Source organism: Astatotilapia calliptera, chromosome 3 (assembly GCF_964374335.1).
Source record: "Astatotilapia calliptera chromosome 3, fAstCal68.1, whole genome shotgun sequence".
NCBI lineage: Eukaryota > Metazoa > Chordata > Actinopteri > Cichliformes > Cichlidae > Astatotilapia > Astatotilapia calliptera.
Window position 1 is genome coordinate 12,091,544 of NC_137424.1, and position 22,239 is coordinate 12,113,782.

Consider the following 22,239-nt stretch of genomic DNA (forward strand, 5'->3'; position numbering starts at 1 on the left):
AGACCCATGTTGACAAACAACAAAACCAACTGGTATGTTTGAATGTTTATTCTACATACATTTGGACTCTGGTCCTATGGACAATGAAACAACTGGAAGAGACATTCATGACGCCCTGCAGAACTCAAACCACCCTGCAGAGAGACATGTGATTTGCACACCCGGAGAAAACACCACCAAGCTGAGATGTTTTTGAAAATGTTACTTTCTTAGTTTCACTATTAAATCAGCAATTTCTTTGGTTGCTCGTAAGATGCAGTTTGCCATGAGATGAGCTCAATGAATGGGATAACTGCTAATACATTTGTTAAACTGTGTATCTTTACAATAATTTAGGGTGATTTGACATATGCTGAGTATAAAAATGTTTGCATTGAAACTGTCAGACATGAGGTATTCATAACTGGGAACTTTTCTAGCATAAAGGTCAAAAACGGGGGAATGTTAGAGTTTGTATTGTTGATTGTCATTTATGCTTAGAAATATTTACTTATATATGCTTAGAGTTTTGTAACTCACACACACACACACACACACACACACACACACACACACACACACATACCCGTTTCTTGGGTTAGAGGGACAATTTCTGAAATTTTTGGCAAATCAGACTGGACATAGGGCTATGGGGACACCGGGTTCCAGAGGTGCTAGAGCTACAATATGCATATCAAAAATCATGAAAAAAATCAGCAAACCTATACACAACTTAAAATTTAAACATTTTCTTTGCTCGACTGAGATATAAAAAAGGCTATTTTTTCAGACATTCTGGTGGTTTGTAGAGACTTTTCTGTAGCTCGGTCTATAAGGACAGTCTGGTGTACAAGGTCAGTGATGTCATCATACATATACACAAAGTATAGTCTGTTCTGAAGGGACACATGGTGTGTAAAGCCAGTCTACTGTACACACACACACTGAGTAAATCTGGTTTAAAAGGACACATGGTGTGTAAAGCCAGTTCACTGTACATATACTCACACATGCACTAAGTATAACCTTCTTAGAAAAGAAGGTGTATTATAAGACTGTGACTGATACATCATTATAGTAAAATTGAATAAATTTGCTTAGGCTGCTGCCCCTGCGACCCGGCCTCGGATAAGCGGTTGAAGATGGATGGATGGATGAATAAATTAAAAAAAATAATAAAAAGACTATATTTTGGTTTTCTCTGATGAGCATTACAATCTGACATACAAGCTTACATAAAACACCACAGATCATATCTGTTGTGATCTACTAACAGGTGGTCAAAGTGTCATTAAAACAACTAGAAGCATAATAATAATAATAATAATAATGGATTGGATTTATATAGCGCTTTTCAAGGCACCCAAAGCGCTTTACAATACCACTATTCATTCACTCTCACATCCACACACTGGTGGAGGCAGCTACAGTTGTAGCCACAGCTGCCCTGGGGCAGTCTGACAGAAGCGAGGCTGCCATATCGCGCCATCGGCCCCTCTGGCCAACACCAGTAGGCAAGTAGGGTAAAGTGTCTTTCCCAAGGACACAATGACCAGGACAGAGAGCCCAGGGATCGAACCGGTGACCATAACACAACAGTGCTTGCATCAACTAGAACAAACTATGTATTATAGAGTTTTTCATTGTCCTGAAGAAACTGGCACTGAGTGGCTGACCAATAAAAAAGCACCTTTGCACACCAGGGGTGAGTCGGGCTGACACCATGACTTATACATAAGACTTATATCAACACACAACACATTTGTTGAATTACTGAATTATATTTAATATAACCAACTCAATAATCAATTCCTTAAAAGGACAGCATTGTAACAATTATTGAAGGAAAATAAAAGTGAATCCTGGCATTAAAAGACTCAGGCTAACCACACATCAAAACAAAACACTGCCTGTGAGCACAGTGAAGTCAACTACATACTTTTTGAATGGAGAACACTAACCTTGAAATCAGGCCCAGAAAGGTAAAGGCTCAGACTGTCAAAAAGTGCATTTAGTGTTTAACATTTATTTTTTTTTTTAAAGGCCAGTCCTCTGTTGCGCACAAAATCTCGAATGTTTTGAATAGATCTCGTCTCCAAGATAGGTTGTTCCTTTTCTTTGCACTTCAGACACTGCTGGTTGGTGACAGTGATACCGTTTTCAATAAAAGGCTTCATATGTTTCATCACCGCTCCTATCTCCTCCTCAGACCATGGTCTCTTCACACACCGCCTTGATGAAACACATAAACCTGTTCAATAAAACAAAACAAATTTGAAGTTTAAAAAGATCATGTGAGATGCACTTGTAGGTAGAGATGGTGTTCAAAACTGTGAAAACAAGCTGGTACTTGTCTAAACAAATTGTGTGAGATAATAAATAGACTGTAGACCTGATAAAATATAAAGTTTGATTGTTTTCATTAACATGATAGTTCATCACACTGCTTGGTAAGCACAAAATACATTCAGCTTCTTTATATGTTATATAATGTCTAACCACATGATGTTGGTGTTGACTGCACATAGTGCCTAGTGATGGACATGGCATCTGATTTAGATCATACCTTTAGTAACTGAGTCAGGGACAGGAGGTGAACCAGAAGTCACACAGGCATCATTCCCCTGGTCATCTAAAAAATATTGCACAGTATAAATGTATGGGCTTAAAGAGGCTTTCTGCCTACCAATCAAACACCATGGGCACAGAGGGGACAGTGACAGCCAGTTCTATTATACTAACTATACACATGGCAATGGTGCTGAACTGGATGAAGTCAACAATACCTTGGGTAATAAGTTTACTGGGAAATGATGTAGATTTTGCACAGGCCAAATCTTGCTTGGCCAAAACTGATGAAGCATCAAAATACTACTCATAAAGCATTAGTGTCACAATTAGGAATGGAACTACTAACAATTGACCATGTAAAAATGTACTGATGGTTAGTAATATTGTTCTATACACAATCCCAGGTTATCGTAATCAGCATAGTAGTGTTAATAGTAAAGTCTGATTTCATTTTTAATGCAATGAAAAACAGAGATGCAAGTGGCATTAATGAAACAAGAGAGCATCTTTATCATACGTGATGTGCGCTGTTAAAATACGTTACTGCACATTTCACTGGATTTGTCTCTGAACAAGACTAACTCACAGATCCCAGCTCATTACATAAGATATGTTGGGCAAACTTTGAGTACAGCATTGAAAATGTACCTTGAGCTGCAGTCTCGGAGAAGTGAGGCAAATCAGAAGTCACAGAAGTTAATATTTCTTCATTGTCATTGATAGATTTTTCTAGCAAAAAAAAAAAAAATAAATAAATAAATTATATATATATATATATATATATATATATATATATAATACATACAGTGAGGAAAGTAAGTATTTGAACACCCTGCTATTTTGCGAGTTCTCCCACTTAGAAATCATGGAGGGCTCTGAAATTTTCATCATAGCTACATGTCCACTGTGAGAGACATAATCTAAAAGAAAATTCCGGAAATCACATTGTATGATTTTATAACAAGTTTTTTGTATATTTCTTTGTAAAATAAGTATTTGAACACTTGAGTCAAACTATATTAATATTGCCTTTGTTAACAATTACAGCGGCCCAACAGTTCCTGCAGTTCTTCACCAGGTTTGCACACATTGCAGAAGGTCTTTTGACCCACTCCTCCACACAGATCTTCTGTAGATCTGTCATGTTTTGGGCCAACACAGACTTTTAACTCCATCCACAGATTTTCTATTGGACTGAGGTCTGGAGACTAGTGAGGCCACTCCAGAACCTTGAAATGCCTCTTACGGAGCCACTCTTTGGTTTTCCTGGCTGAGTGCTTCAGGTCTTTGTCTTGTTGAAAGACCCAGCCAGAACCCATCTTCAATGCTCTGACTGAGGGAAGGACGTTTTGGCCCAAAATCTCACAATCCATGTCCCCGTTTATCTTCTCCTTAATACAGTGCAGTGGTCCTGTCCCCTGTGCAGAAAAACAGCCCAGCGCATGATGTTTCCACCCTCATGCGTCACTGTAGGATGGTATTATTGGGATGAGACTCATCCTTCTTCTTCCTCCAAACCCCAACAATGGAGTTTAGGCCAAAAAGTTTTATTTTGGTCTCATCTGACCACAGGACTTTCTCCCATGACTCTGGATCATCCAGATGGTCCCTGGCAAACTTCAGACGGGCCTGGACATGGGTTGGCTTAAGAAGGGGAACCTTCAGTGTAATGAATGATTTTAAACCATGACGTCTCAGTGTATTACTAATAGTAGCCTTGCCAACGGTGGTCCCAGCTCTCTTCAGGTCATTGACCAGCTCGTCCCGTGTAGTTCTGGGCTGATTCTTCACCTTTCTTAGCATCACTGACACCCCACGAGCTGAGATCTTACGTGGGGCTCCAGTCCGAGGAAGACATTAGCCTCTTCCATTCAGGGGCGCCTGCAGGAGTCTTGCAGAGGGTACGCACAGTCACCTGCACGCGCTCCATCGCGCACGCACTCCATCGCGCACACGCACATGCGTGCACACGCACTGTCGCGCACCGAGCTGCTTGGCAGTGTCTCTGGAGCCCTTTCCAGCTTTGTGAAGGTCTAAAGTTTTGTCTCTTGTGTCGTTGGACAGCTCTTTGGTTTTACTCATGTTGCTGCAACACTTTTGACAGATTGTGGGGTGCACATGTGTCTTTATGAAAGCTAACGGCATCAAACAGGTGCTGCTAAATTAGAATCATGAGCAGAGTGTAGTTGGACTGTTTAAAAGCAGAATAACAGGTCTTTGAGGGTCAGAAATCTGCATGATAAGCAAGTGTTCAAATACTTATTTTAAGCAGTAATATACAAAAATATTTTAATAAAATCATACATTGTGATTTCCGGAATTTTCTTTTAGATTCTGTCTCTCACAGTGGACATGTACCAACGCTGAAAATTTCAGATCCCTCCATGATTTCTAAGTGGGAGAACTTGCAAAATAGCAAATACTTACTTTCCTCACTGTAAATGGTATTAACTACACAGCAAAGTACAAACAGAACTGCAATAACATTATCTAAAATATATATATAAAATGTAAATTTTAAATATTTTATCAATACAACTGCAAAGTCTATAACACAGAATACAATAATTTCAGTACCTCGCAATGTGGAAGCATCAGGGAGTTGCTGTGATCCAGTAGCCATCCCATCTATGTCATCTATAAAATTGAAAAAATGTTATTAGACCAACCATATTCACAAATACCAAGCCGATTTAACAACATATAAACCATGCATACCACCAATTTCATCCAGAGTTTTTCCTTGAATATCCTTCACACTTCCCTTCTCCATGGCCATGAGCAACTTGGAGATCTTAGCCAGCTGAATTGTTGATTGGGGCAGTCGATAGTATTCTCTATGGACCCTAATGTCATGGCCGAGGAAATCGGCCAGCTGGTCTAGTTCATTATCTTTCAAGTTCATGACTTGGCTTATCGTGGCAATCTGTTTGCGAAGGTTAGTTGATCTGAGGTTCTGAGGATGTTCAGCTCCGCAAGCATCTGCAAACTGACCAAACTGCCCTCTGTAGTGACCATCACTACAAGGAATGGCGAAAAGGTACATATTGTTTTCAGATACCCCGCACTCTTTCCTCTTACTAACGAGGAGTGACAGGTTATCGGTCATATCAGAAGTCAGGATCACAGCCACCTTTCGTCCTTTTTTCCCCTTCAGTTCCACTCTGGCAAACTGTTGGCAAAGCCTTTTCTCAACTTCTGTAAGCCCAGAGCTGATGTCATCGTTTAGTTTGGACATGTCACGATCTTCAAAATTTTTGACAGTCATACGTGCTACTTCACCTTCCCTCCTCCTATTGAACAAAATCACTTGACAAAGGATCACCTTTGCTAGTGCTGCATAAGTTCCTACTGTTGGGTTATCACCTAGTTTCTCCCTAGCCGATTCCACTTGCTGACCAAGATATAACTGCAGCTTCTGAACATCTCTGGTCAGTGGAAGGCTGTCGACCTTGTTGTATTTTGCCTCACTCAGGTTTGATAAGGCTGAATGGGAAACTAATTCAGACCACTTTGTTTCATGAAGTGTGTGAAACCTCCTGATTGAATCGATCGCCTCTTGATCCTCTTCCATGAGAGCACGACACATGATAATATCACTTATTTTTCTGAGAGAATGTCCAAGCTTCAGGGCCAAACTTGGGGCTTTGAATGTGCTGGTTTCAGTATCAAAACCTGAAACTCTCTTGACAGCATTAGTAAGAATAAAGAAGTTGGCTGGTTTTATTGCCTCTTCCATATTATGGATTCTTGTTGTGTGACGCAAAGTCACAAGTAATCTCCCAAGTTCCCTTACTTTCTGTCTTATATACTCATGCTTTGATCTGTCACTTCCATGCTTATTAAAAAGAGACTGAGCCAACTGCATAATATAATGATCATTCCTTATTGCACTAGACACATCATCCTTGTGCATCTTGCCCAGTACTGAGTAGAGTTCACTTGAAATTGGCTGAGACATTGTGGATTGAGTAGATGCTATACCAAAGACTCTATCTTTCAGCTTCTCTTCAGCATTATTCTCTGGTCTTAAAGCACATCTTTTCATATGCCGAGAAACTTCTTTTCTGGATATCATACCCTTACAGTATAAGCAGTACTCGTATGTCTCAGCGCTGCTGCTGCTCTTTTTTGAGATCCTTTTCACTTTAAGACAACCTGATCCTGTGGTTTTAACAGCAGAGTTGTGCTTGAAGTTACCAAGGTTTCGTAACCTTTCAAGATTAACTTTTCTGTCCTTTGATGATTTGGGTAACTGAAGCACCTGGGCGACTTCAGCATTTTCATTTTCATGCGTCTCCAGATGACGTGCAAATTTTGTTTGAGGTTTTCCACATACAAAACAAAAATTGACTGTGCTTTTGATTAATTTTGTTGACTTGGTTGGGGATTCATTTTGGCACAGCATATCCACAGTACTCTTTTCGCTACATGCATCTTTTGTTTTCTGCTGGCATGACTCTGAGCTGTCTGGTTCTTGGTCGGGATGAAGATCATCAGTAGTTTCAAGATCATTCAAAATGTGCTCAAAGTTGTTCTTAACATCCATGGTCTGTTCTTTTTCAGCAAAAGTAACGCATAAATCAGGCATGCTAGCAGCATGGGAGTTTTTTGATGGTCCAGGTAACTCAATAGACAACTCTGTTCCTGAGCTTTCTGAATCTGATGCAGAATTTGGGATGTATTCTTCATCAGATGAGACATCACCCTGTTCGTAAATACAGCATAGATTAAATAATAGAAATAAACATGGGAAGGATAAATGCTAAATTGTTCACGTCACAGAGCTCGGGACGTAAACCAAAGTCTCTAGAGGTCTTAAAAGTACTAAGAAATACCTCCTGATTTAAAGAAGAAAATGTGCAGCAGATATGTATTTTGTGCAAGTATTTTGATTCTGCTTGATCAATTTGCAATCTGTGATCGATTCAGTACTTTTTTTGATATTTGTCCCATTTCTAATATTCAATTTATATTTTTTGAACAATGACATTAACAAAAAAACAAACACAAAACAAAAAAACTAAGACACTAGCCCTAACCTGGTCCCAGAGCCCCTCCCACAATGACCCCCACAGATCAAAATTTGTAAAACCTTTGAGACTAGATTGTAAAAAAAACAAAACAATTTCATACAAAGGATTATAATAAAATCTAAGTAATATTTTTACAATGTGTTTATTTATTTCTGGCCTCTCTCACATAACTTCTACACTCTATCCAGTCCAAAATCTATCTGCTTTCAATTCTCTATCTGAGACAACACTTACAAAACTGATTATCCTTATAATTTTGTGATGAAAGAAAAAGGAAGAGCAAGCAACATGTGGCAATCTTCACGAACTGCATCTACGTCAATATTAACTATATTATAATGAAGCCTGCTTAAATTCAACCTGGGAGACACACCTGCACATCGTCTCCATCATCATCATCTCAACTCCCTTCAGCTGCTCACTACGTCACAGCCAATCCGGAGCTCCCTCGCACCTACGCCTCCATTCAGCATCCGGGCATTTAAGCTCTTTCACCCATAGCTCGGCCTCGCATCCCTCCACCACCCCTGCACCCCCATGCTTGCCCCCTGCCTCCATACCACCACCAGTGTCCAGACCCCGGGGGAAGACCTCCTACTTCAATCAGCAATGCTTTTATCAACAGTTTTCCCGCCGGGGTCTGACCGCCAAATATTTAATGTTCAATAAAGCATGTCTAATTCTTTCTCCATATCTGAGTCTTTCCAGGTTGAATTTCACTGTACACTTACGTCGGACATATCCCAGTCTTCTGAAGATGTCTGGAGGCAGATCTTATGCCACACACAACGGCATTCTACAAATACAAAGAAACCACAGCATTAGACAACAACCGATGATTCATTAAGTTATAATTTAAAAAGTAGCGATCCCACACGTCACAAATTATATTCACTAAGACCACTAAATATAAACAAGCATAAAGTAAATTTAAAACCAACGCATAATTCAGAATAAAAAGCAGATATATATATATTATCTTAAATTGACCTGACCAAACTACTCATTATGGGCCACATAGGCCATGTTTCAGAATGCATTCTTGGCTCAAAGACTTCTGGCAGAATGATCTAGTGAGAAACAGAAAAGCTAAAATGTTTATCCTACATTAATTAATAAGGATTGAGATGAAAAGGACTTCTACTAAAAAGTCATTGAAAACGTGTAGAGACACCATCAAGCATTTGTATTGCAAATTGCCTGATTGATCTATTGGAATAGGTCTGGATTAATCAGACCCAGTACCTTACTGGGCTTCCTATATTGACATTGTAAGAAGTTTGCAAGTTTGATGCAATGTTTACTCAACGGGTTTATTATCATTAAAACATCATCTTCCAAGTTTGTGTGTATATGTGTAATTACAGAATGACAAACAGACTTGAGGGCAGTTTACTTCATACATGTTGATACTCTCTTAAATATAATTAAACATTTGTGCATTTTGCTTTATCTTTATATAACAGATCAAATCAGGAACTGTGGTTTTTGCATTGTAACATCACAAATAAGCTAAATCAGCATTGTCAGTACGCATGCACGGCGCGGCCGGGTCAGAGTACACCACTACCCACGATGTAAAGGCTGAATTATATTTCTCTGTCAGATATAGGCTTGGTTCTTTTAATACATCCATGGATATAGGCCTACGGGGAAGTGCTGTGCCAGGGTTGCCAGACGTCAGTGGCCAAACCCCGCACGAGCGTCTCCGGGCACCACAGAGGCTGATGGCTCCGGATATGAGGCTTTGAAAGTGAAAGTTTATTTGCAGCTGTCGATTCATTGTACCAACCTTCTCTCAGCTCTAAGGGATCTGGAATTGTCATCTGACAACTGTCAGTCTCGATCTCGAGCAGAGACTTATATCCAAGGTAGCATAGCCTCCCGCTCCTGCTGTTTTGTTAAAACTATAGGGGCTTTTTGTAGTGAAAACGCCCAAGCGAGGGCCACGAGTTCTTTCTTTCTCTTCCCAGCAGCACTGTATCCCCGTTTCGTACCAAATTCTTTTAAAACATTGACGTTAGGACGCTCAAAATATTCAATATCGCTATCACACGCGGCCGTGTTTACTGTTTACAATGCATGCTGGGTAGTCGTGACCCTTGACCCGGACCGGCATGCCTTGCGCGCGGTGAGATGCTCATTTAGCTTATATGAGCTTGATGTTGAAAGAGTGAAACAAAGATTTAAAGTTGTAAAGTTCAACAGTCTAATCAACAAAGAGTAAGAGGGCAATATACATTATTACAGTATGTTCTCTGTTCTCTGCCACACTAAGCAGACAAACTCAAATGCATGATATGTGATAGTATCTGCCATTACACTGTGTATCATTGCAATGGTTTGAATTGATAAAACTTTGAAGTGATTTTTTTTATTCTTTACATATGAAAATGTAGACCTGACTCATGGTAACTTAGGGTATAGTGAAAAAATGCATTAATTAACACAAGATAAATAATACACTTACGCTTGCATCTTAGACCGTGCCATCTGATAGCTGTCAAAGGTGAATGGCATATCCCGCATTTGTCAAGTTTCACCGATTCAAATACCAGCCTATGAATTGTACACTGGAAAAAATTAAAAACATGAAATGAAACATAAAACATTGTTACCCAAATATTTTATGATCTTTACAAACCACACTATTTACCAAACTACACATTGATACAATCTTTAGTAAACAGATGAATCCATGCTAACCTCATGCTCAGAGTTGTCTGCTGTAGGTCTAGATGACTGACACTCTGCTCTTAATTCTCTGTCTGTAGAAGAGAACACAAGACATGGAGGCATAGTGCTTTGCAAGACCCCAGGGTTTAACAGGTAGTGCTTACTCAAGCAGGGACTCACCTGTGAATGAGTCTGTAGAGATCACATGGTGCTCCACGTCATGGGCAATAGGCTCTGCAACACACTGTTGACCAGAAGGGATGCTTGCGATCTTTAGCTGGGTATGAAAAGTAGAACAAATATTGTAAACATCTGGCAGCTACAGTGGAAATGTATTTAATCCACTACGAGTGGTCTTTTCTAACCAGTGTCCCCTCAACCCATGTGTTTTTCTGAGTATGCCAAACACTGGAGATGAAACAATGAAAGACTCAGTTTGAGCTCAGATGTCAGGACAGTGTTCTCACATACCTTGAGTTTGTCTGTGTCAGACACACACACACATAGTTAAGCATTTTCTGTTTCACCTTCAGTTAAATACAGTTCTAACTCTCACCCTAACTGCAAGGAAACAGAGTGATTAACCCTTACCTAGTTAAGTGAAGCCAAAGTAAGACAATACTAAGAAGCTAAAGTGACTGTGAGTAAAAGGTGCATGTATATGTCTGACACAGAAAAACCCAAGGTTTACAAGGACACTGTCCATCAGCCTCATAATGACATCTGAGCTCAAACTGTTGCTTTCACTGTTTCACCTCCAGTGTGTGGCCACTCAGTAAAACACACTTGTTAAGGGGACACTGTGGTTAGAAAAGACCTCCTGTTCTAAATAGAGGACATTTCCACCACCGCTGCCAGATGTTTGCTAAAATACTCAAAATGGGGTTTCATGTAAACACCATAACACTTCTAACCATTGGTCAATTTTAAAACAAAGGTCAATTTCAACTCACCTCACAAGCAGAGTCGTTAGGCACAGCTCTGGATGATTGTGGCACCTCTTTCGATTTGCTCTCTGTACAAGGGAACATAAGGAGATTCAGTGCTTGACTTTCGTTAAGTCAAAAAAAACACATCTACACATAACGCAATCAATTCACATCCCTGACTGTTACAATTCTACTCTCAAAATATCCATCAAGACACTATAGAATCATCAGAAATGTCCCAATACTGGCACATTTTTCATGCAGCAAACCTTCAGGCATGTCATGCATTGCCAGAAGTTAACAACATTTACTCAAAACTGACCACTGGTAAGTTCTTCTGAGAACGCTTGGGGTGACAACTCCTGATACTGGACACCAACTTCACCAATTAACTCTTTCAGAGAAGAAGTGCCACGCTGACCTCCAACAGAATGCACCTAAAAAGATGCAAAGATGAACAAGCATCAATGGTACAGTGTCCATCTGATCAAGAGGGACACTCTCAGTCAAACCTTAAAACACCCAAATGATGTTGAGAGGGAAATGCAATGTTAAATGATGACTACCTGTACTTACAATGGTTTAAAGACTGTACATGCAGTATAATTGTAATCAATTGATAAACATGATCTTTACAAACCACACTATTTACCAAACTACACATTGATACAATCTTTAGTAAACAGATGAATCCATGCTAACCTCATGCTCAGAGTTGTCTGCTGTAGGTCTAGATGACTGACACTCTGCTCTTAATTCTCTGTCTGTAGAAGAGAACACAAGACATGGAGGCATAGTGCTTTGCAAGACCCCAGGGTTTACAGTTTTTGCCCACTGCTTGAACACATTTTGCAAAACCCCGCTCGCTGTGCCAAAACTGTACACACAAGTACACATGACACAACACTGGGAAATATACCATTCACATCTGTGCCAAATTGAAACTCTACTCCCAAAGCCTAAACTCTGCTGTCAAAACCTGACATTCCTTTGTCAAAATGTAACTCTGTTGACAAAATGACACATACTTGCATCATATGCAAACACTCACAGATCAGGGGGAACACACTAGTCTGCTGTACATAAAACACTGCAGTCCTTGATTTCCATTGTTTATACAGAAGGCACATTTACAGGGGACACATTTCCAAACGACCATAAACGCAAATAGACCTACTCAATACTGCACATTGAAGTACCATGAATACAGGTAAAGCGAATAAAACAACAACAACACAATAGTACTGCAATAGACAACACACTATACTGTAAACACAAAAAACCATGACAATTGTGCATACGTGGGCTCATGGATCCCGCCGTCTGTTGGGGTCTGGCCACAGGACCTCATCAACATCGCAAGCAATGTCCTCTCCCGCCAGGCACCGGGGTAAATATCCTCTTGCTCTCCCTCCATCCATGCTTGCAAAGTTCTTGGAATGGCTACGCTGAGGGCTTTTTGTAGTTGGCTAATTGGTGTTCGGTTTTGCAAGTAGGTGCCTTCAGGTGTGTATTTGAGTGGTTGCAATTACCCGATGTGTTTTGTATTTTGGATACATGTGTTTTCCGAATGGCACCCTGAGATTTCATTTTGTGAGCGAAGTGTCTTATGTATGAAATAGAGTGTAGCATGCAGGACCATGTGTGTTGCCTAAAGGAGTAGGTGTGTTGCATGATTGGAACTGGGGTGCAAAGCAGCGCTTTTGTTTAAGGTAGGGGTACATGTGTTTGAGGTATGGTAACAACAGCTTCACGTTGTGTTACTTTAGTCTAAGCATGGGTTTATAGTGTTCAAGCAACGGGCAAAAACTGTAACAGGTAGTGCTTACTCAAGCAGGGACTCACCTGTGAATGAGTCTGTAGAGATCACATGGTGCTCCACGTCATGGGCAATAGGCTCTGCAACACACTGTTGACCAGAAGGGATGCTTGCGATCTTTAGCTGGGTATGAAAAGTAGAACAAATATTGTAAACATCTGGCAGCTACAGTGGAAATGTATTTAATCCACTACGAGTGGTCTTTTCTAACCAGTGTCCCCTCAACCCGTGTGTTTTTCTGAGTATGCCAAACACTGGAGATGAAACAATGAAAGACTCAGTTTGAGCTCAGATGTCAGGACAGTGTTCTCACATACCTTGAGTTTGTCTGTGTCAGACACACACACACATAGTTAAGCATTTTCTGTTTCACCTTCAGTTAAATACAGTTCTAACTCTCACCCTAACTGCAAGGAAACAGAGTGATTAACCCTTACCTAGTTAAGTGAAGCCAAAGTAAGACAATACTAAGAAGCTAAAGTGACTGTGAGTAAAAGGTGCATGTATATGTCTGACACAGAAAAACCCAAGGTTTACAAGGACACTGTCCATCAGCCTCATAATGACATCTGAGCTCAAACTGATGCTTTCACTGTTTCACCTCCAGTGTGTGGCCACTCAGAAAAACACACTTGTTAAGGGGACGCTGTGGTTAGAAAAGACCTCCTGTTCTAAATAGAGGACATTTCCACAACCGCTGCCAGATGTTTGCTAAAATACTCAAAATGGGGTTTCATGTAAACACCATAACACTTCTAACCATTGGTCAATTTTAAAACAAAGGTCAATTTCAACTCACCTCACAAGCAGAGTCGTTAGGCACAGCTCTGGATGATTGTGGCACCTCTTTCGATTTGCTCTCTGTACAAGGGAACATAAGGAGATTCAGTGCTTGACTTTCGTTAAGTCAAAAAAAACACATCTACACATAACGCAATCAATTCACATCCCTGACTGTTACAATTCTACTCTCAAAATATCCATCAAGACACTATAGAATCATCAGAAATGTCCCAATACTGGCACATTTTTCATGCAGCAAACCTTCAGGCATGTCATGCATTGCCAGAAGTTAACAACATTTACTCAAAACTGACCACTGGTAAGTTCTTCTGAGAACGCTTGGGGTGACAACTCCTGATACTGGACACCAACTTCACCAATTAACTCTTTCAGAGAAGAAGTGCCACGCTGACCTCCAACAGAATGCACCTAAAAAGATGCAAAGATGAACAAGCATCAATGGTACAGTGTCCATCTGATCAAGAGGGACACTCTCAGTCAAACCTTAAAACACCCAAATGATGTTGAGAGGGAAATGCAATGTTAAATGATGACTACCTGTACTTACAATGGTTTAAAGACTGTACATGCAGTATAATTGTAATCAATTGATAAACATGATCTTTACAAACCACACTATTTACCAAACTACACATTGATACAATCTTTAGTAAACAGATGAATCCATGCTAACCTCATGCTCAGAGTTGTCTGCTGTAGGTCTAGATGACTGACACTCTGCTCTTAATTCTCTGTCTGTAGAAGAGAACACAAGACATGGAGGCATAGTGCTTTGCAAGACCCCAGGGTTTAACAGGTAGTGCTTACCAGTGTTGGGGAGTAACGGAATACATGTACCGCCGTTACGTATTTAGAATACAAAATATGAGTAACTGTATTCCGTTACAGTTACCGTTTAAAAAGGTGGTATTCAGAATACAGTTACTTTGTTGAAATAAATGGATTACACTGGGGTACTTCCCTGTTTCATATTGTCGCGGGTCAGGACTGTTTGGGTTTTGTTTGACAGCTACGTGCTGTTGTTCCAGGCGGCAGCGTTACGGTTGCCATGGTTACAGGGCGATGCTCTCTCTCTCTCTCTGCGACTGTGTGTTTCCTGGGTGAGAGAGAGCGCCTTTTCGTTGTTGTTGTGCTAAGCTAACAGGCAGAATGCTACAAGCATAGCTCTAAAGAATGTAGCATCATGGGCAGTGTAGTCCGTGCTGCAGGGAGAATGCACTGCCATACACGTTATGGGTCTGTGAGCGCTAGGAGGGAGAAAAAGGGGAGTAGAAAGGTACGAGTTGTCGTCGAGGAAAAACGAGAGCTGGAAGCATGTAAATATAATAATAACCACTGCAGCCAAGAAGAGAGCCTGACAGCCCAGCTGTAAGTAAGCTATTTAGACTCGACTGTACACCGTGTTCGTGTTTTCCTCCGAAAACAATAAGTTCCGTTGGAGCAGCCTTTCAACGCCTCTCTCTGTCTCTCGCAAGAAAAGTTGACCCACACAACAAAGTAAAGCTATTTTTCAGCTACGAGCCGACAGGGACCCCGCCGTATTAGTCAGAGGTCCCTTTACTACAGTTCGGAGTCGCGGACCTTCAGTAATAGTAATAAATCACACAGCAACAAATTCACGTTGTTGTAAAAGGCATGATAATATATTAAGTAATCCAAAGTATTCAGAATACGTTACCGTCATTGAGTAACGCAACGGAATACGTTACAGAATACATTTTGGGGCATGTATTCTGTAATGGAATACATTTTAAAAGTAACCTTCTCAACACTGGTGCTTACTCAAGCAGGGACTCACCTGTGAATGAGTCTGTAGAGATCACATGGTGCTCCACGTCATGGGCAATAGGCTCTGCAACACACTGTTGACCAGAAGGGATGCTTGCGATCTTTAGCTGGGTATGAAAAGTAGAACAAATATTGTAAACATCTGGCAGCTACAGTGGAAATGTATTTAATCCACTACGAGTGGTCTTTTCTAACCAGTGTCCCCTCAACCCATGTGTTTTTCTGAGTATGCCAAACACTGGAGATGAAACAATGAAAGACTCAGTTTGAGCTCAGATGTCAGGACAGTGTTCTCACATACCTTGAGTTTGTCTGTGTCAGACACACACACACATAGTTAAGCATTTTCTGTTTCACCTTCAGTTAAATACAGTTCTAACTCTCACCCTAACTGCAAGGAAACAGAGTGATTAACCCTTACCTAGTTAAGTGAAGCCAAAGTAAGACAATACTAAGAAGCTAAAGTGACTGTGAGTAAAAGGTGCATGTATATGTCTGACACAGAAAAACCCAAGGTTTACAAGGACACTGTCCATCAGCCTCATAATGACATCTGAGCTCAAACTGATGCTTTCACTGTTTCACCTCCAGTGTGTGGCCACTCAGTAAAACGCACTTGTTAAGGGGACACAAAACAGATAAGCTTGCAATCATCACTTGGGAAAGTCATACAAATTCAAGATTTAGTTAAACCAGATTGAATACCACCAAGAGGACATTTAAATATCGTGACTAGGGCTGAAACAACTAATCGATTATTGAAATAATCGTTAGTTGCATCCCTAATTGTGACATCTAGATATGTAGGTTTTAAACAACAATTCATAGGGGAAATTTTTTTTTAAATGACCCACCTTTTTCCGCCAGGGCCATTCTTTCCCACCATAGTCATAAGTAATTTCACTTCCTGCCGCAATTTCCTTCAGTGCAAAAAGGCAGAGATGTGGCTTCCCTTCTGCTTCAATCAACTTCATTCTGCAATTTGGTGTCCTGTGTTCATCGTTTACTAGTCGCCCAAATGACCCATCTTCAAGTGCTCCATCAATACTGCAAATTTGGAAACATACATCAAACAAACATTTATAGTGACACGCCTATGAACTATACTATAATTTTTAAGCACCAACACAAACACAACATCCAATACAAGTTTAGTTGTTAAATGCATAGTTTATAACTGCGTCCATCAGTCAAGGACGCGTTGCTTTCTGACTGAGATAAGTGTTTGCGCTTCTACTTGTGCTTAGAGCTTAAACGTGGTTTTGTTGTACTGTTGCGCTGACCTAGTAGGTGTGGCTGTTACTCTTCTCTTCTCTTCCTCCTCTTGCCCACTACCTGCTCTGTGCTGCTGCTTGCGCGTGGCCACTGATTAGACCTTGTGCAATCTACAGCTAAGCGCAGCCTGGTGTGCACTGCTCTGCCAGGTGAGTTGAATTAGAGCAATCAAGGGCGGGCGTGCCTAGTAGACCTTAAAATGCATGCAGCAGTCATTTGACCCGAGTGTGACATACTGAGAGGACAGCAAACCAAGCACAATCCACTTTCCACTGTGAGGAAGACTTTGAGTTAGACGGGCTATCGGTAAGCTCGGACTCATATTTGCTGCTTATATGTTTGGGAAATATGGAAGCTCAATTGTGGAAATGTATTTATGCTTTGGGAAATAGTTACTGCATTTAAGTTTAAAAAATTATATTGATATTAAAATGTTTAAGTTTGAAAAGATTGTTTATGTAGATAGTGTTTCCCACACTTATGTTAATTAATACTAAAAGTAATTACCCCAAATCCTTGGTTAAATCTTAAAACTAGTGTAAATATGTTTGGTTTAATTTAAGGAAAATAATTCTTTGTAAAAGAAAATCCTTGGTTAAAGTCTTTATTAAAATATTTGTAAACTCTAAAATGTATACTTTAAAAATTTAATTGTTACAGAAAGTGTAAAAAATGCAAGGTAGACCACAGTTTATTTCATCTTTGTTGTTTGAAATTACTCACCTCTGATTCAAAAACTAATGAATGTAAAACTAAAACTAGGATAAATGATAGTTTAGACAAAAGTGGCTTTACTGAAGTGTATATTTTTGTTATTTCATTTCTGTATAATGCATTTAATTTATCTGAATGATTAATGAAATGTTCTTTATTTTTTGTGTTGAAAGGTTTTTCACCGATCCATCAAGCCATCTACCTACCTCACAGGCAGAGAACACTTGACATGTACTATTTTGGCATTGTACATATTATACAGTAGTTTTGGACACAGTATAACAGTGCACGGGTCTCCGTGTCCACATGTGCCAAATGCGCACAGACACATGGGCGCTCATTCAGCCCTGGCCATTTGAATTTTCTCTTATTATTTTCTCTATCTCTATATTATATTTTAAATCTTCACAGCAGCGTGAGCACACTGTCTTAGCTGTAAGATGTAGGCTTATATTATTACCCCTCTAACCCCGTACATTACGCCCGTGAGTGTGTATTAGAGAAGGCACACACAGGCTGAATACGGGGACTAACGGGCCCTCAGCATATGTGGGAGTCCCGTCAGTCCCCAGTACCGAGAGTTCCCGGGGACCACAGGGTCACCGGGAAATGACGGAGCCTTAGTAAGAATGAGATCCCGCTATTCCACGGGTCCGTCACTCCCCCTTCTATAGATTCTGGGGACTGACGGGGCCGGGTACCAGAGGTAAGGACTCGTTAAAGAGCAATATGAGATGTTTGCTTCAGAAATCCTGACCTTGCAATAGAAATGTAAACATTCAGTCATTTTGAATTTACCACAATGTCTTCTGCTTCCATATGAAGTCAAACATGAAGACTGAACATGCGCTGGGGTACAGGTTACGTCTGTGTTCAGCTTCAGTTGCATCAATAAGCTCCCCTCTATACTCGACCACGAAGTCTCCTTGTTTGAAATTGGCTAAAGTGAAGATGCCACGACCTGAAGAAACAACCATATTAGAGACACAGGTGTGGCAGCACTGCAAATAATCAATTCATTAAATATGTATATCTGTAAATAACAAGTATGCAATGTTGTGCTTTTTTCAATTCTACATATATAATAAAGAAAACATGTCCAAGTGCAGAAAACATAAATAGCCAGGCTCGCTAATAACTAAATTATTATTAAAATACCTTTCATTTTAATTTATATTGATGTTTGTACAGGTCACCACTGGTGATGTGTAACCCCTCAGTCTAGCCTGCAGTGTGTCAAAGTCACTCACCTTTAACTGAATTAATAAATTTGATTTCTAACATTGAATTCTTGTCTCTTCTTGCAAGGATGTGATTAATGGCATCCTGAAGGGGAGTAGTTCTCCGTGACATGATTTTCTAAGGAAATAAGATAAAAATGTAAACCACATCAAAACTTCAAGCCTTTATGCTTACAAGGGCATTAGTAAAGCTGAATGAGAAGCACCCCCCCCCCCCCCCCATGTTAGCATATTATTAGTTTAAGGTTATTTTAGTTTGGTGATGAGTGCTGGAGGGATTCTGGTTAACAGATAAATGGATGGGGGCGAGGCTGTATTTGTGCAGATTAACTTGACTGTGTTCCACCTGTGTTGATTAAGTCAAGTTTCTGACATGCTCCACCCAATTTTTCTTATTTCACTAATAGCATGGATACTGAAACTGTTTCAATTGAGTTCTATGCTTTCATTACATTCACATAACAGACACAGACAAGGCTGATGTCTGAGTTGTTTTAACAGAAAGCATGCACTTGCAGATATTAAAGATACTTAAATGTCCTAATTTAACTAAAGCCTAACTCTGACTTAGCCTAAACCTGTCTGTCAAACTAAGCTTTAGATCTCTCAGGAATAATGTGCTTCATCAACACAACTATAAGAGAGCAAAACAAATGTGGTGTTTGGTTTTTTTACAATATTTTATAAACAAATGTGTGCAGAGTGACATCAATACTGTCTCAATTAAATTTCATGAATCTAAAAAAGTTTATTTGTATTTGCCTTCCAATGTTTCCTTGGTATTTGGGCAAAGATCATCTTTTAATATCTTAAATAATCATCTCAGAACAGAACAGGAGGAAAACAGCTCCAACTACCACAAAAAAGACAGGTGTGAGTACTACTGCTAGTACAACTGCATCTACTACAACTACTCCTACCATTAGTACAATAGGTAGTAGTTACTAGTTACAGAAGTAGTACTTATAGTAGTTGTAGTAGTAGCAGCCATTTTACATTAAACAAGTGTAGTGATCTTGTAGTGAAAAAGGCCTTCTTTCAAACTCAGTGAAACATCACACACTTGTGTAATTTCTTACCTTGAAACAAGTGATGAGATTAGGCCAGGGTAAAAAAAACCATCCCGGTGCTTGGGACAGTCCGGGAATCCCCGACCAGCGTGTTGCTGTGACCTCCGTGAACCGTTCCGCGTGCTCCGGCCCGCTCTGCCGTCCTCACCTCGTCGTGGTCCGGTCCCCGCGGTGCGCTCTCCGCCGTCCGCTCGTCGTGGTCCGGTCCCCGCGGTGCGCTCTCCGCTCGTCGTGGTCCGGTCCCCGCGGTGCGCTCTCCGCCGTATGCTTTCCACCGTACCTCGTTGTTCCCTCACCTGCCGCCTCACCACGGCTGTGCCTACTTTGAAGCACTGTGTCTGTCAGAACGTCCGTCTTTTAAAAGTTTTATAATTACCTTCTTACCTTTTCTCCAAAGCGTGTCAAAACTCTGCCAAAATTGGGCGCTTCCTATTCATCCATCAATCAGTCGGTCTAAATCATTGATGTAAATATCAATGGTGTAAATGGGTAATGTTAAAATGCGCATGCGCAGCTTCCAATTTCGCGCCATGTGTATAATTTCCCGCGCTCGTGTATAATTTCCCGCGCTTGTGTGTGCGGCATGCAGGGACAACTCCAACCGACAGGGGTCAGTGGCGGACACACAAATATACAACATATGTCAAGTTTTTGGTTTACAAAGACTTTTGAGAAAAACACTTTTTGGGTATTAAAACATGCCCAGAAACCATTTTAAAAGGTCAATTTTATGAGGACAGCAAAATGTCCTCATGTAACAGAGGGTCCTCATAGCTCTTTGATTTGTCTTGAAAATTGTCCTCCTAAAACAAAAAACAAACACACACACACACACACACACACACAGGCAAGGTACTCTTTGTGTGTATGTAGACGTCATATGTTAATGAACCTATGCATATTCATGTAACCTCAATAAAAGGACAGTGGTACGGGAGGACGGACGAGAGCAACTGGGGCCAAGCGAAGGAACGGCGTTTGTCCGGTTCTCTCCCGTGCACGAGTACCATGAAGAACTTTGCCTACTTGTGTCTTGCTTTGCTGTGTAATTATATTGTCTTCAACATTCCAGCAGATGGGTTCAAGCTACAAACCTATCAGAGGGATTCAGGGTTTTCCCTTTCAGAGGTTCCTTCAGGGTTTCCTGACACTTCTTCATTTCTCAGGTTGCTTCCATCAGCCACGTTGTTTTGGGCTTCTAGAAGAGCCCGAGCATACGCCCGAGTAATCGGTCGTCTGGGTTCTTCAGCCACTCTTTTCTGTTTTTGCCCCCTTTTTTTCTTGCCTTTCACGACCACTTCTGTTTGAACTTGTGCCAGAGGACGTGTTTCAGGATTTGGTGTTTGGGGTTTTTTGAGGTCATTTTCCGATCTTTGCAAAACTGTTATATTTGGGCTCACGACCACTTCCATCTGTGCTTCTGCCATTTTATATGCGTCTGCTTCAGCGTCTGCTTCAGCGTCTGCTTCTGCGTCTGCTTCAGCGTCTCTGTGTCTTCCTTATCTTGGTTTTAACAAACAGGTTGTTTTGTAGTTCTGCCACCAAAGAGTTGCTACAGTTGACTGAATTTCTCCTTCCAATGACAGAATGTGATGACATCACAAGCTTTGTGCCTTTGATGACATCACAGGCTTTGTGCATTTGATTCTGTGATTGGATAATTTGAAAATAAAATGTCCACAAATGTACTTTAAAAAAAGTCATTTTATTTTGTAGTATATGTTGAATTAACACTATAAAAGCTACTCGACCAGAATTGCAGTTAAAAATAAAACAAAAGCAAAACACAAGTTTTTATAAATGGTTGTTACAAACAAACCTAACCAAAGGAGAAGACGACTGTTTAGTGGAAAAATATTAGACATGCTCTCTCATAATAACTGTGTAATAATGTAAACTAAGACATGTCGAAAACATTGATATTTAGTTAAAGGTATTTATTCAAACGATCCAATGACCAGCATGTTTTAGTGAATGTCTGTAGGCACTGGGAGATTGGTGGTTGCCTAGGCGACAATATGTCATCTATGTTTTGTTTTTAATTCAGTTTCACTGGTGAAACTAAGAAACAACAGGCTGTAGAGGGACACGTTAACAGAGCTTTACTAACTCTTACTGTCATATCCAGTGTGGACAAATCTGTATAGATTTATATTAATATATTAATCATTCATTTGAATAACCAAGGATGCAAAATAAAAATCACAGGAGAGTTTATGAGACGAGGTCAAGTTCAGAGACACACGTTTAGCAGAGGTAAAGCCTCGAGGACAGCTGGCAGCTACACCCATGTATGACAGCACCCACCTGTCACAAAGAGCAGCCTTTCCATGCCTG

The 22,239-nt window shown here is 40.4% G+C and overlaps 1 protein-coding gene across 5 annotated transcripts; it reads right to left on the reverse strand.

The window, feature by feature from the left end:
• Positions 1 to 1,740: 1,740 nt before the first annotated feature.
• On the reverse strand, positions 1,741 to 20,688 carry LOC145419253 (uncharacterized). 5 transcript variants are annotated; one of them, XM_080298040.1, is made up of 21 exons: positions 19,912 to 20,677; positions 18,842 to 18,950; positions 18,390 to 18,552; positions 16,457 to 16,649; positions 15,613 to 15,709; positions 14,488 to 14,549; positions 14,108 to 14,222; positions 13,810 to 13,871; positions 13,037 to 13,100; positions 11,894 to 11,955; positions 11,514 to 11,628; positions 11,216 to 11,277; positions 10,443 to 10,539; positions 10,293 to 10,354; positions 10,057 to 10,159; positions 8,318 to 8,382; positions 5,269 to 7,258; positions 5,128 to 5,187; positions 3,199 to 3,279; positions 2,546 to 2,611; positions 1,741 to 2,230 (listed from the first exon to the last, which is right to left on the reverse strand). In XM_080298040.1, exons 2-21 carry the CDS (start codon positions 18,942 to 18,944, stop codon positions 1,998 to 2,000), a joined length of 3,855 nt encoding a protein of 1,284 aa, XP_080154166.1. In that variant the 5' UTR covers positions 18,945 to 18,950; positions 19,912 to 20,677; the 3' UTR covers positions 1,741 to 1,997. The 5 variants fall into 5 exon arrangements, with proteins under 5 accessions (XP_080154166.1, XP_080154167.1, XP_080154165.1 ...); XM_080298041.1 differs by having other exon boundaries at positions 10,443 to 10,506; positions 13,037 to 13,133; XM_080298039.1 differs by having other exon boundaries at positions 13,037 to 13,133.
• Between the last annotated feature and the right edge of the window lie 1,551 nt (positions 20,689 to 22,239).